Source organism: Vipera berus (assembly GCF_964194415.1).
Source record: "Vipera berus genome assembly, chromosome: 6".
Taxonomy (NCBI): Eukaryota; Metazoa; Chordata; class Lepidosauria; order Squamata; family Viperidae; genus Vipera; species Vipera berus.
This window is the reverse complement of record NC_138208.1, coordinates 55623758-55639188: the sequence shown is the minus strand read 5'-3', so window position 1 is coordinate 55639188 and position 15431 is coordinate 55623758. Positions and strand designations below refer to the sequence as shown.

At 36.9% G+C, this 15431-nt stretch overlaps 1 protein-coding gene across 2 annotated transcripts in view; it reads left to right on the top strand.

Annotated features, from left to right (window-relative positions):
• The window catches only part of CDK17 (cyclin dependent kinase 17), an 85850-nt gene extending 70949 nt beyond the window's left edge, over window positions 1-14901 (top strand). For both annotated transcript variants that reach the window (XM_081330416.1, XM_081330417.1), the window contains exons 9-17: window positions 1074-1136; window positions 3652-3775; window positions 6268-6388; window positions 6867-6964; window positions 7222-7327; window positions 8427-8469; window positions 11005-11095; window positions 11613-11690; window positions 12835-14901. In XM_081330416.1, the coding sequence (XP_081186542.1) occupies window positions 1074-1136; window positions 3652-3775; window positions 6268-6388; window positions 6867-6964; window positions 7222-7327; window positions 8427-8469; window positions 11005-11095; window positions 11613-11690; window positions 12835-12872 (762 nt within the window). In that variant the 3' untranslated portion in view covers window positions 12873-14901. The remainder of the gene's footprint in view (window positions 1-1073; window positions 1137-3651; window positions 3776-6267; window positions 6389-6866; window positions 6965-7221; window positions 7328-8426; window positions 8470-11004; window positions 11096-11612; window positions 11691-12834) is intronic.
• The last annotated feature ends 530 nt before the right edge of the window (window positions 14902-15431 follow it).

Genomic DNA, 15431 nt, shown 5'->3' with positions numbered 1-15431 from the left:
TTAGTTTAATCAACTAAAACTGTAAAGATAAAAATATAGTAAGAAGCAAAATAATAATAATGTAATATTTCCCATCGCCCAGTACGCTCACACAGAGAAGGCCTCCTCAGGGTACCGTCAGCTAGGCAATGTCGGCTGGCGACCCCCAGGGGGAGGGCCTTCTCTGTGGGAGCGCCAGTCCTATGGAATCAGCTCCCCCCTGAGCTTTGGATGGCCCAAAATCTCCAATCCTTTCGCCGCGGCCTCAAAACACTCCTATTCCACCAGGCTGACCTGGACTGACAGGCATTTTAATTATATTTACAATTTTTAATTTATTTTTAGTTTTTAATTTTAATTTATTCCACAGATGATTTTAATTTTATTTTTATCTTAATTTCTGTACTTATTATATGTTTTGTTGTTAGCCTCCCTGAGTCCTTCAGGAGATAGGGCGGGATATAAATCCCATTAATAAATAAATAAATAAATAAATAAATAAATAAATAAATAAATAAATAAATAAATATTTATCTGGGAGTGTAATTTTTGTAGTCTTTTGATTCCATAATTTTAATTGCTTTCTAGGAACTCACAGTGGTGCCTGAAAAAATGTTTTTCACTAGCTGATTAGTATAAGACATGCAGTCTCTCTTTAGGTCTCCTTGGAATTTTTTTTTTAAAAAATGCATTTAATTATGTTCAATATGAACAAAATGTTCAGACAGTAAAGGTATATAGAGATGTTTTTTTGAGTTCTGTTGCTTAAGGCAAAACCCTTTTTTTCTCAAATACTGATTAAAATTAGAAATCAGTCTGTCAGCTGAAACTTTTTTGTTAGTTAATCATCTGCCTCTGCTAATGAAACAATGAATTAATAAAAGGTTGCAGTACTAATTTCTTAATTTCGACTAGCATAAGCTAATTTAGAATTTTAAAGAAATACACACTTTAAAGATAGCTTTTAACATGTATTTAACACGTTATTTCCATTTGATCTAAATTAGAGGTAGGATATACACCAAAGTAAATAATTAACAATAAATAATAAAATAACTTCTTATCTTTCATGCAAATTATTTTTATTTTGTCAGGACAAAGACCTAAAGCAATATATGGATGACTGTGGGAACATTATGAGTGTGCATAATGTAAAGGTGAGTCCTAATCTCTAATTTTCAATTTGAATTTTTCCTGCATACAAATGCCATTCATGTTCATACATTTTTCTAAATATTTTTTTCTTTAGAAAATGAATTTCAGTATTAAAACATGTTTAAGCATTGGTTATGAGAACCTGACTCATTGCAATACTGTAAATATATAAGGAATTTGATTTCATAAAACAGTTCTTGCCTTTCAGTAGACATTTTATATTGTTACACTTTCAAGTGAGAATAGTGTGCTTAATAAACAACAGCTGACAGAATAAATGTGGTTGACAGCATAATGTACTAGAACATCATGAGATTTGGCTTATACAGCCACCCAACTGTTCTTGTCTCCAACTTTAACTCTGTAGGGTCTTTTCGTCATGTGGATGGGGCAGGGTTGGGATGGGGAAAATATATTAACTTTCCTTTGAAATTCTGTAGATTTGTATCTGATAAAGATGTTGATAGATTCCAAATGTGAATCTTGTAACATTCTGGTATGGGTAGGTTTATCCAGACATGGAAGAGGCAGCCAGCATCCTATAAAAATCCTTTATAAAAAGAGAATGAAAGACCATTTCTAGAGTAAATTTCAGGAACAATGTGCCTGGATAACTAAAATTTTATAACTGGATATATGGACAGATAAATAGCTGTCTGAAAAAAGACACTGTTCTGTGACAAATGTAACTCATAAGCATTCCTAATATACAAATCCATCGTTTTGGAAGCCTTTAACATTATGGATAAATTGGCAGGTTTTGCAAAACCTCTTTAATGATATCAGTTAGTTCCCTTCCTCTGTTCAGTGTGGCCGGTATTTAAATGGTATTTTCAGTTATAAAAAAGAACAGGAAATAGATGATGAAAAAGACTTCTCTCTGCCTGAAGTTCTAGAGAACTATCAAGAATAGACAGTGTTGGCTGAGTGGACAAACAGGCTGCGTTCTTTCTGACATAATAAATGTCTGTGTTTAGAATAGTAAATCTAGTAATCTTATCATTGAGTTCCCTGGGTTGTTAGAAAATGGTTATAAGAAAATGGGATGGTAATATTCTGCTTTTTCAATAGTACTTATTCACATAAGCGAAATGAACCATCCTGGAACTAGTGTGAGTCTGCAGTTATTACATGACCACACAAATTTTCTCTTGAATGGCACTGAGGGCTAATGTAGCCAGTAGTATATTGGATGTGGAAGAAAAGCCTAAATTCATTTGGTCCTGAGAGAGTGATGTTTTCAGCCTCAGTTTTCCATACGTAATCTAGTAGGACAATTATTACCTGAGAGTAGAACATTTGAGTTTATGCATGAAAAATTATTCAAAACCATGCTCAGTACTGCGATTTCTTAATGTACCCCTGGATGAATCACTCATGTATCTCTTGCTATAATTCACTTTCAACACAAAATAGTGGGAAGCCAATAAATAGGAGGAAGTGGACTTTTCTGTGCATCTTGGATCAAAGGCAAGAATAAAACAGGGCAAATAAAATGCATAATTCCAGCCAGGATGCAAATAATTAATAATGGTAACTAGCAGTTCTCACTGTAGAGTAGAGTTTGTTTCATTTTTAATTTGCCCATTTTTGATGCAATATGCCCAGAGATATTAGAATTGGAGACCTGAATGCACTGACTAAAAAAAAAATGAAGACAAAATCTGTGCAGGATTCTAGGATTTTATCCCAGGTTGCTAAGAATGAGAAGAAAGGTGGGTAGCCCAATATGATACAATAATAAAGGTCCATGAAAAGCACTGAGAACATAATGGTTTTCAGACCTCTTTTAAAAATTGGTTGCAAATCCCAGGAAGAAGCTTTTTGTTCTAAAACCACTTTGCAAACTATGCCTGAGCACTAAAATATATAGAGAACGCTAAGGTATTGTCTGTGTTCATTTCTTATGTAACCAATATGAATAAGCCAGAGCTTGTTTCTTTTAAGAGAAAATAGCTGTACTGTATAAAAAAGAAGTGTCTTTAAGCCTCTGGTTGTTACTGTAGGTGTTAGGCAGATATTAAAAAATGCAAAAAAAAGAGAAAAGAAAAAACCCAAACCAACGTGCAGAAGCGTAAGAAAAACAGAGAAGGAAATATAGTTGCATCAAAATAAAACTTTCCATGGCTGTGAAGGTATGACGTATGTGATTAAACGTAGAAACACTTTATTAGGAATGGTTGTTATATCATGCAGCAGGCTTAGACTGCAGTTTGGATTTTATTGTATTTTAAACAGATATCTGCATCTTATGGGAAGATAATCAGAGACAGCAAGTTATGCATCCCAAGCCAAATAGATAAATTTTAAAATTATTATATTCTGTAACAAAGATAAATTGACTAATTACAATCTGTATATTAAGCATATGAAAACAGCTTATGGTTTCAAATGGTTTTTTTTTCTTCTATGCATTGATAAACATATTGTTATATTATCTTGGCAGCTTTCAGGTTTAATCAGGGTAGGTTTGGTTATTGTTCCTGAAACTTTTATTAATCCCCTCTCCCCTATCAGTTATTTTTATACCAGATTCTGCGTGGTTTGGCCTATTGCCACAGAAGAAAAGTACTACACCGGGACTTAAAACCCCAAAATCTACTAATTAATGAAAGAGGAGAATTAAAGCTAGCAGACTTTGGTTAGTATAAGAGCTAATAGACTGGGAAAATATTTGCTTTATTTCACTTCTAAGAACATCTTTCAATGCCTACTTTAGTTTTTAAGAATATTAGTCTGTGTGTTTGTACATAGATACCCACATACCCACAATTCACATTTGCTGAGTTTTTGCTCAATTGATTTTAAGGGCCATTGCACTGTATAGTTTCATTAGTGTAGTTGCATTGGTGGACTAATGCATTAATCAATGTACAGTAGTGGCCAAAATTGTGGAAACCTTTTGGGAAAAGTGTTCAGTAGAAATGCCACCTTTGGTTAAGTTTCCACCAATTTTTCTTCTAATTTCTTTATAACTGTAGCCTTGTTCACTTAATAATACTATTTTACATCGCTTTCTGGGCAACCAGTCAACTCTTTGCATCATTACTTTAATTTTATTATGTTTTACAAGCTCACTAAATGAAAGAACACAAAAAAACCCAACCAACTTGATAACGATCACATAACACACTGACAAATGTCCTCCTCTCAACTTCAATACATGACATCAATAACTGAATCCTACTGTGATCTGATTGGCTTATTGCCAAAACAAGTTGACACCTGATTGGCTCTCTAAACACTCATGCTCATTGGCTACAATCTGATTAAGGAAAGCTACCTGATATCAACCTAAGCAAGTTGTGCTTCCTTTTTCTGGTTATTTGGCTATAACTTTTCATAGAATATAGATAATTGAACAAACCTTGTTGCATTGCATTCTTGATTAAATTATCTTTCCATTGATATATAATTTTATGGTACTACTCCAAAAAAGTGGTGTTATTAGCCATCAAACTTCAAAAATACACTTTTCTCAAAAGGTTTCCACAATTTTGGCCACTACTGTACAGTCTGAAACGCTTAAAATTATTTTGGAAGAGAATTTAGCACTGTTACTAATATTCTGAGAAATATGTACCAATATTCTGAGAGTATTCTGTGCTGATTGTTTATTTGTTTTATCAGAGAAGCACATTCTTGTTCTAATTTTTCAGAAACAGACATTTCTCTCAAAAAAATCCTTAGGATGATGAAAGCTTTTCATCATGCTTCATAGCATTTGCCCTTATCTTTTTCTATTTTTTTATTTATTTATTTATTTTGCTAATCTTATGTAATTCACCTGGTTTTAAAAGCATGTTACAGTTCTGTTTCAGTTTAAAGTATGGATTATGTTCTTTCTCTGATTTGCCAGCTATATGTGTTATAGGACCAAAAATGCTTGGTTAATTGCCTGGGAGCCAGTATTAATTTTTAGGTGATAGGGAGAAGCAAGCTGTTCTTGGAAAGAAAAGCACACAAAAACGCAAATGTGAAGGATGAAATGGGAATACTTAGAATGCCCCTCTGCTCTTCCCCCCCCCCAAAAAAAAGTTTATTATATTCTTCTGGTTGTTACAGCCTCCCAGGAACATTCTGGGCATTATGATTAAGAGTATTTTTTTTAAAAAACAAAACAAAACCAGCCTCTTCCACCTTTTCTCTTGCCTAGTCACTTCGTACTTTCTGTGTGCTTTTGCAAAAAGGCACTTGCCTGTTTATTGTGTAAGGGTATCTTCCCTTTCGTGGCCCACTGTGACTCCTGTTGAAGTAGCACTTTCCACTCATGCTCAGAAATACTGCAGATAATATCTTGTGCAGTTTCTTGACAAAGCAGCTCTTAAGTCATTTCCAGATGATGTGGCATACAGTTCATATTCCAAGTCATTGGGTGGACACCATTTCAGAGAAAGTTACCAGAGGCGCTTCCTGCTTAGTAAGACTGGTGAATATGTGCTAGGATGGATAAAGTTTTCATTTCAAGGGATATTTTATTTATTTCTCCCGAGGACCACTTTCAGAAGTAGATATGGCCAAACATCTGGAACTAAAATTAATTTTGTTGTTTTCATTCTGTCTTTTTAGTCTTTCTCTTTTCTTCATGTTTTCCTTTCCTCTTCTTCTTTGCTTTAGTTTGGTGTATTTTCTTTGTGCACTAATAAAAGTCTGTCCCTTTCTAAATGCAGAAAGAGGAATGCAAACTTTCTGGCAATACAGGAAAACATTAATCTCTGCCTGAATCACCAGGCTGCAGGGGAAAGGGATAGTTGAAAGGGCATGGTTGTCTGGAGGTGGCTATTAGGATAGGTGGGAAGTTTAGCAGAAGCATCATCACAAATGGTAAAAGTATTTCTCAGAAAGACTTGTTAGCAGTAGTAATTCCATAACATGGATGCATGATTTTCTAAACATGAGTGATACAAATTGAAGTAGAAAAAAAGAGGCCAGAACAACTTTCCATATAGATGACCTTTCTGTAGAAAGCATTGGTCTGTCAAAAATAAATGCTCCTGTTTTATAGCAACAAGCAAATGCTTAGCTATAGTTTCTGAATCATGTGAAATTTCTATGAAAAGGAGTTCTATAATATAAAATTAAAGGAAGTTAGAATTGGGCTATGGAAATTCATTTTGCACTTTATTTTTGAAGGCCTGGCTAGAGCAAAATCTGTTCCTACGAAGACTTATTCAAATGAAGTTGTCACATTGTGGTATAGGCCTCCAGATGTTCTCCTTGGATCTTCTGAATATTCCACACAAATCGATATGTGGTGAGTCTCAAATATTAACCTGCTTGCTTTCATTCAAATTAAACATTCTGTATATTTTTTCTCCTTTAACTTTAAGTAACCTTTGTTAATAATAAGCATTAATACTGGAGTTGCTTTTCTAGTTCATACTTGAAACTTTGGGGGAAGAAAAAGGAAGCAAATTAAATATTGCTTATTTGTAGAATCTCACAAATTTAGTTGTTTTGAATTCTTGAGCTTTAAACAACTTCCTATGTAAAATCTCAATAGTGAGACTGGTCAAATGTATTTCAAGTGAATGCAAATCTTGTTCATCATTTTTCATAACCAAGGAAAAAGCAATAATGTACTATTGGGATACTAATTCATTGGCAGTTATATGACCATGTTACTTTAACACAATTAGTTTAAGTAGGCCAACTCACCTATCATTAAAATTATATATTTAAATAATTTCATCTCCTTTGTAATACTTATTTGAGCTTTTCCTCTCTTAAAGGGGAGTTGGATGTATATTTTTTGAAATGGCATCAGGAAGACCTCTCTTTCCTGGGTCAACGGTTGAAGATGAATTGCACTTAATTTTCAGACTTCTGGGTAAATATGTTTAGTTTACAGCTATGGGTTTATTTTGCTCTTATTAAGAGAATTTCCAGAAACTTTAGACTTGCACTGTAATTACAGTGTTTGTATGTTTATAAAGGGGGGCTATGATTTTGATATTACAAGTTTGTACTTTTGTTAAAATCAGCTGTCTATTTTGGAAGCTGTTGTTTAAAATTTTATTTTATTTCTTTTAATGTCTGCATGGGATTAGTACTCCTTGTGTTGATTTGTTTAATCTTTCAATTCAGGAACTCCATCACAAGAAACATGGCCAGGCATTACTTCCAGTGATGAGTTTAGGAATTACAACTTTCCCAAATACAAGCCACAACCTTTGATCAACCACGCTCCAAGGTATTTAAAGTTCAAATTGCACATGTATCATAAGTACTCTGTTTGTGGGTGGGGGGGGGGGGAAACCCTGACTAGAACTCTTTTTGTTGAGGGATTAATTCTAAATGGATTATTATTCTCACTGCTTAGTGGATATTTCTCCAGTGAACTTTAGTACCTTTACATAAAGAATAGTAGAATAATTGAGTTTGTATAATATCTGCTAATGATCCAAATTAATAGTTTTTATAAATAGGGCATCAACTATAAAATTGATTCCTGGAATCTTACATTGTTGAAGTTCTAAATTTTAACTGTAACTATACATAGACTTGTTGGATAGCTTGTTGTAATAGTTTGTTTTGTTTTATTAAAAAAATTGTTATGGCAGTCCACTTTTAAATTATTAGACACTCCAACATATTGTATTGCTTTCCCTGAAATAGTCTTCAGTTCTGTTCAAGAGGATTGGGAGATCATCCCGAGAAGATTTGACAATCACAAAAGAGAAAAGCTAAAGATGTTGCTAGTGCATAAGTGGAAGTCCCCTTGTATGATACTCCGTTTAAGGATCAAATAAAGGCTAAAGACAGCCGTTGTATAGTAAAGAAAGAAATCTCAAACCAGTGACTTTCAGCGAGTATTGTTAATCTGTGATTTATTTGAAAACCCATTTCCAGTGGTTAATTTTGTTTAGGCATCTATTTGCTACACATTTTCCTTTGCACTATTTAAATTATATTAGGTTAGGTCATTATTTTCTAGTTCATGTGGACTTACATTCACTTAGTGATTTAAAAATCTTGCATTTTAAAAATATATGATTTTTCTTTGGTGGTAAGCATGTCTAATACATTCTTATATATTTTCAATGCTAGTTCCATGATACTTCAGTTTATTTAAAAGTATTGCTTTTTATTTTTTATACTAAAATACAATAAAATAATAGTATTAACACAATGGCATTTAGTAATAACAGTAGGCATATCACCTTATTAGTGTTAAGTAGAATCCATAATTACATTCAAGATATTTTGAAATTCGAGGTATCTCTTATGCAGAGGTAATCCAATCTGTAAAGTGTGAATAAACAAACAGTGAATATATGATTTATTTCTAGGCTGGATTCAGACGGGATTGAACTGATAGTAAAATTTCTTCAAGTAAGTTTTTTTTGTATTCTTTACGTATTTACTTTCAATGAGTACTTTTCAAGTTCTTTATTTGACAGATTATAAGAATAGAAAACTATGGTTCAAAATAGAGCATTATTTAGATATTGCTCTTGCAGCTTCTTTTTTTGTTTATTGTAAAGAACTCTTCCTTTAGTCAAAGATCTCTTTTTCGGTTGATAATTTCATATCGTAAAATCTTGAAAAAGTACATAAATAATGTTGCACCTCTAAAATTTTATTTCCAATATTACTTCCGCCCCCTAAAGAATGTCCAGTACATCTTTATTAAAATTTAAAATGTGCTCCCCAGGCTGAAAAGGCTTTCATTTACTTTTACTGATAGTAGTTCCCTATATTTTATCCCAGTTATTTTGCCTGAATTCTTCTGTAGCAGGTGTGTCAAACTCGATTTCATTGAGGGCCGCATTAGGATTGTGGTTGACCTTGGGGGACCAGGGTGAGCATAGTGGGGGTGGCCAGGATGGGATGGCCATCTCAATATTGCTCGTGTCGGGGGGCGCCTGTGGTGGGAAGGGCTGGGGAACCGAGGAAGGCAAGACCAAGGTGAGCAACATACCCTTGTCCACCAGAGAAACCTTGCTGTCCCTCTCAGGCCATGCAGAGGACCCCAAGTAATGCAGGCTGTCTGGAACCCTGGGATGTGGAGAGCAAGCGCCCAGTCCAGCCTTTCCCAAAGGGACGCCCGGCTGCACTTACCTCCTCCTCAAGGCTGCTGCTGATTGGCTCACACTCCTTGGCCAAGTTGCTCATGGTGTGTGCGGGAGGGCAAAATGTGTGGGTCAAAGGGAGGCCCACTCCATCTCCCTGCAAGGAGACCCGGCTTTGTAACCAAAGCATCCTCAGCAATAGGATGGGAGACCACCAGGAAAGGTCAGGAGGAGGGGACCAGGGGATGTAAAAAGGGCAGCAGGGCTGCTCATGGCCAAGTGCTAAGGTAGGACTTCCGTCAGACCATTCCTCCCTCTCATTATAATCTTCCTTCCTTTCCTCCTTTTCTTCTTTTTCCTTTCCTCTTCATTCTCCTTTCCTTCTTCTTCCTTCCCCTCTTTCCTTCTTTTTGTTTGTCTTTCCTCTTTCCCTTTCTCCTTTCCTGTCCCTTCTTGGATGCTCAAATACAAAAGGGGAAACATTTCTTGATGCCTCCCTGCCTTGTGATCAAATGCCACGTTTGCTAGTAGTCTGTAGCCACTTAAAAGACCGAGAACAAACCAGGCTCAGTTTATCCCTTGCTTGCATTTAGTGGGGGCGTCCACAGACAAAAGTACAGCAAAACTGTCAAAATGGTGGCTGTGATAGTTTATCAGAGCTCCTCTGTTTTTTATGTGCAACAGCTTTAGCTTTTAGGAACAGAGGTAAGTTAGTTGCTTTTCTATTAATACATAATCCTTAAAAGTGCTCTTCTGTAGGGACCATGCCATGGTCTAATTGATACTGGAAATATAGCAAAGGGAAATATTTTCCCCTACTCTGCTTTGTCCTGTTTTCCCCACTGGAAATGGCTGTTTGCAACACACAAGGAGGGGATACTTTCCTAAGAGTTCACAATTGAAGAATACCAATGTTAACTTGGATTGCCAATAAAATCCTATCTGTGACAAGAGAGAACACAAAATTGCTTTCTCCTTTGAGCCCAAGTCTCGATGGATCCAGGACTGAAGCAGAACTGCGTGAACTGGGGCATCTCCAGCCAAGTTGCCCCTTCCTTCCTTCCTTCCTTCCTTCCTTCCTTCCTTCCTTCCTTCCTTCCTTCCTTCCTTCCTTCCTTCCTTCCTTCCTTTTTTCCCTCCCTCTGTTCCTCCCTCCTTCCCTCCCTTCTTCTCATCTCTTTCCTTCCTCCGCGCTCAGGAAGGGGTAATGGGAGGGGGAGAGATTGCCAGCCATTGCTATCCCACATGGGCAGGGCTGGTCCCGGTGAAATGGAAGCCTCATGGCTGCGAGGCTAGGTCAGCGAGTGGGCCATGGAGGTGCTAGTGGGAGGGGGGGTGGCGCTGATCTACAACCTGGTTGCCTCCATCAAAGCCAGAACGCGCTCAGTCCTAGATCCACAGGGCAGCCCCCTGGGTGTGTGCACCGGAAACAGCCAGCATCAGCATCCTGGGTGAAGTCAGCCTGCGGGGCAAGACAGCCAGCAGGGACACTGGACTCCGCCTGCTTGATGCCTCTTGCACGTGGGCCCAGGAGGCAGGGGGGCACCCATCACTGGTTCCAGGGCTGCCCCGCGGATCTAAGGCTGAACACGTTCTGGCTTTGATGGCTGGCACCAGGGTCTGGTCAGCCTGGGCCAGGCTGAGATGCCATGAGCCATTCCTTCGCTGTTTCCAGAGCAGGTCCCTGGGCCAGACGGAACCACATGGTGGGCCGGATCCGGCCCGCAGGCCTTGTGTTTTACATGTCTGTTCTATAGCTATAGGTACTAAAGACCAAACATTGGGATTTGAAGTAAGTAAAAACTACTCTGCATCAACTGTGTTTTAAAATACTGTCTATCCTTTTGTTTGCCAGTATGAATCAAAGAAAAGAATTTCAGCAGAAGAGGCTATGAAACATGCATATTTCAGAAGTCTTGGAACTAGAGTACATACTTTACCAGAAAGTAAGTTTATTGTGCCTTTGATGTGACTGGGCATCTGGTTTTGAGGAGATTTACCCTACTTGCTCAGAAAATTAAAAATCTTTCTAAACATGAATCAAAAGTATCCACTTGAGTTAGGTATTAACCTTGTATCTTTCATCTGAAAGACCTATATTGATACCCACTATCAGGTTCAAATCAAATTTAGATGGTCTGTTAGCTCTTCCTGCTTTTGTCCAGCTGAGTTTGGATGATGACAGGAAAGAAAAATACTATTTTCTTTTTCTTTGCTGCAGATCCTGTAAATCCTTCAGGATTGTTCAGATTGGGGCATTCTATAAATATCATTTGATAAAAGTTTTCTTCTGATCCCAAATATATTTTTGAAAGTGAGACACTTATTTGGGGGGAATAAGCAGGCATATACATAGAATGAAGGCTACTGCTAAGCTTGTAAGCCGCCCTGAGTCTTCGGAGAAGGGCGGGATATAAATGGAATTAAAATAAATAAAATAAATAAAAATATGTATTTTTTCAGTTGTATCAATATTCACTTTGAAAGAAATTCAACTCCAAAAAGATCCAGGCTTTCGAAATTCCACTTATCCAGAGACAGGTATGTAAAGTAATATTTACATTTCTTTTTCAGAATTGCATGAAGTAGAACAGTTAATACCTATTAAATAGTTAGAATTTTGTGGATTCCTCAAACAAGTTTTTCTTTAAAGAATTTTGCAGAGCTGGATTTTTTCTTTACGATCTGGTGAATCATGGAAAAAAGCACTATTAAGTAGCTTGGCACTGTTGCATCATATGCTGTTGTATTCAGGTGCATTCTGTAAATGGCTGGAGCCATTCCTCATACTAAGCTTTGATTTGTTTAAGATGCAGGTTAGTTAAGCCACACTGATTCACAAATACTATTAAGCCATATATGGTAAATTTGCAAACCGAGTGGCTGAATTCAAACGTCATGCTAAACCAGAATCAAACTATACTGTAACTTAGCACACCGTGTGACTAAGCATAGATTTGTTTATTTGTATCCTGCTTTAGAAGGGACGCGGTGGTTCAGTTGGCTAAGATGCTGAGCTTGTCGATCAGATGGTCGGCAGTTTGGCGGGTCGAATCCTGAGTGCCGCGTAGCAGAGTGAGCGCCTGTTACTCGTCCCAGCTTCTGCCAACCTAGCAGTTCGAAAGCACGTAAAAATGCAAGTAGAAAAATAGGGACCACTACGGTGGGAAGGTAAGAGCGTTCCATGCGCCTTTGGAGTCTAGTCATGCCAGCCACATGACCACGGAGACATCCTTGGACAAGCGCTGGCTCTTCGGCTTTGAAACGGAGATGAGCACCGGCCCCTAGAGTCGGAAACGACTAGCACGCACGTGCGGGGGAACCTTTACTTTTACCTTATCCTGCTTTATTATTTTTACGAATAACTCAAGTGGTGGACATATCTAATGCACATTTCTCCCCTTTGCCTCACAATATCCCCTGTGAGATGAATTGGGCTAAGAAAGAGAATGACTGGCCCAAGGTCACCCAGCAGACTTTAATGGCTAAGGCAGGATTAAAATTCATGATCTCCCAGTTTCTAGCCTGATGCCTTAACCACTAGACCTAATTCTCTCTCTTCATGAGATGATTGCTTTGAATATAATGCTCAGTTCATTTCTAAAATTGTTTTTTTGTAGCAGTATGTGTATTGAAACGGTCAGAACCCTTAATCTCTTAGTAAAATACATGTTTTATGTTCTAGGACATGGGAAAAACAGAAGGCAAAGCATGCTTTTCTGAGGTGGGCAGTGCTGTTTGAAGCCCAACGCTAGTTTTACCTCCAACAATGAATCTAGTCTAAAGGCAGTTCTTCCCTTGGTGGACTTGCAACCTGTTTGTCTACACTGTCCTCCTCACAGTGCAGTCTTTTTATTTTGGACCTACTGGTTATTTTTTTTAATATATATGTAAATATATATATATATATATAAATATATATATTTGTTGTCACAATGTGACAAATTTTTGTACAGTCAATTTTAAGGTCTCTTCCACCATTAGATCCAGTAGGTTACAACTGTTAATGTAACAATAGCTGCAATTTTTGTGCAGGACTGAGAAACACAGTGCATTATTTATTGTGTAATCATTGCTGCTAAATAACTACTGTCTGTATAGTTAAGAAACAACTGAATGCCTGAAAGAGTTGCAATGGATTTACTGTATATGCTATGTGAATGCCTTGTTTCTCTTCATGAACTATTGCTGCAGTTTTATATCTTGTTTTTTTCTTTAACTGCAATGTTTCCTGGAATGTAAACACAGCTTTCTTGACTGTAGTTACTATTTACTTTAATGCTCTCTAGTTCTTGGCCTGTACATTTCTTATTTAACATTAGATATAAAGTACTTAGAATATTACTAAATACCTTTTTAAAGCACTTAGTAGTACAGATATCAATTCAAACCAATGAAAAACTATCAGATTCCAGATCTCTTATTTTGGCTCATATCAGAAATGATAAACCATCTGTATGTGACACTTAACTATTATCTCCCTTCTCTAATTTTTTCTAATGGACACATACTTGTTAGAATATTTTTGATAGATGGTATTTCTCTAAACGTTCCAGTGATTCAAAGCAAACTGTGGGTGCAATGCATCTCAGCTCAATTCTCTAATTGCCACTTGCTTCAGTGGATGTTTTATGATCACAGCTTCATTGGAAAGCCACTAAAGAATGCAAGTCCATAATAAAGAATCTTTTACTTTATTATACAGGCTTCATGGAGTATGAGAACTTGGAGGGATTTAAAGGTTTTAGATGTTACCTGTTTATTGAAATTAAGACATCATATTACAGTACTTTAAGGGACGTGGTGGCTCAGTGGGTTAGGACACTGAGCTTGTTGATCAGAAGGTCAGCAGTTTGGCGGGTCAAATCCTGAGTGCCGCGTAGCAGAGTGAGCGCCTGTTACTGGTCCCAGCTTCTGCCAACCTAGCAGTTCGAAAGCACGTAAAAATGCAAGTAGAAAAATAGGGACCACTACGGTGGGAAGGTAACAGCGTTCCGTGCGCCTTTGGCGTCTAGTCATGCCAGCCACATGACCACGGAGACGTCCTCGGACAAGCGCTGGCTCTTCGGCTTTGAAACGGAGATGAGCACCGGCCCCTAGAGTCGGAAACGACTAGCACGCATGTGCGGGGGAACCTTTACCTTTATTACAGTACTACTAAGCTTATGTATCTCAGTGAGTATCACAAGTACCTCCTGGTGATAGGAACAGTATTTTTCAGCATTTGTGTTCACCTTTTGGAACCTCTTTGTTTAGTGCATCTTCCAGAGGCTGTAAATCTTTATTAGTATATTTTGAAATGGTTATATAAATCTTTGGCTGATATATCATGAAAAATATTCATAGATATAACTTATTTTTTTCCTGATGTTCACTGTAAAACATTCAGGGGTCCCCACCATTTCTGTTCAGGAAATCTTGTAATTGATTATTGTTATTTAACAGTATTAAGTGAAAGATTTTGTATGTTTCTTTAACTTTATTTGTGAATAGTAATTGTGGCATGTTTTGGAATGTTTTATTAATGTTTTATTATTATAATAGTAAAATTAATTGGGGAACTCTTTTCTGGAAGAGAAGACAAATTTATGTGAAATGGTGACTGTTGGACCACTGCTGCTTTTCAGCATTTGTAAACTGGTTTTACACTTAATGAAGCCCAGTACAGCTAACCAACTGCTGTTTATTTCTAACAGATGGACCTGTATTAATGTTGTACTTTTAAAGTATAAATATTATATGGAAATCTTCAGTAGTGTTCAGATATTCTGTAGTATCCCACCATGCAGCTTTAAGAAACTTTTTTGCATTTCTCCCGCCTTCCGGAAGTCCTGAATCCCTCACCTTCCTGAAACTTGCCGAAATCATTGAATTAAAGAAAACTTTTCTGTCACTTTTCAGGAACAACAATAAATCCTATTTTTAAAACATGACTTTCCTTGAAGCTTGAAACTTTGCCACCTTGTATTATGTGTTTTTAAACTGAACAGCTGATCCAGTGAAATCCGGACAAAAACTAGTTGGTATATGTAGTTTAGTTTTACTAAAGTAATCAGAGGACATATACAGACTGTGTTTTCTATGTATGGTTGGAATACACTATTGTTGTCCTGGTTTGGAAACAATGTTTAAATTCTACTTTCCAGATTCAGCTAGAAAACCTCTGCTTGACAAACCAGTAAGACATCTGTTGAATTGGGCATAGCACTAATGGAGGGAGGAAAGAGGAGTGTCTCACCAGCTGGACTCAATTTTGTTCTAATTAATGCTACTTGAAATGTA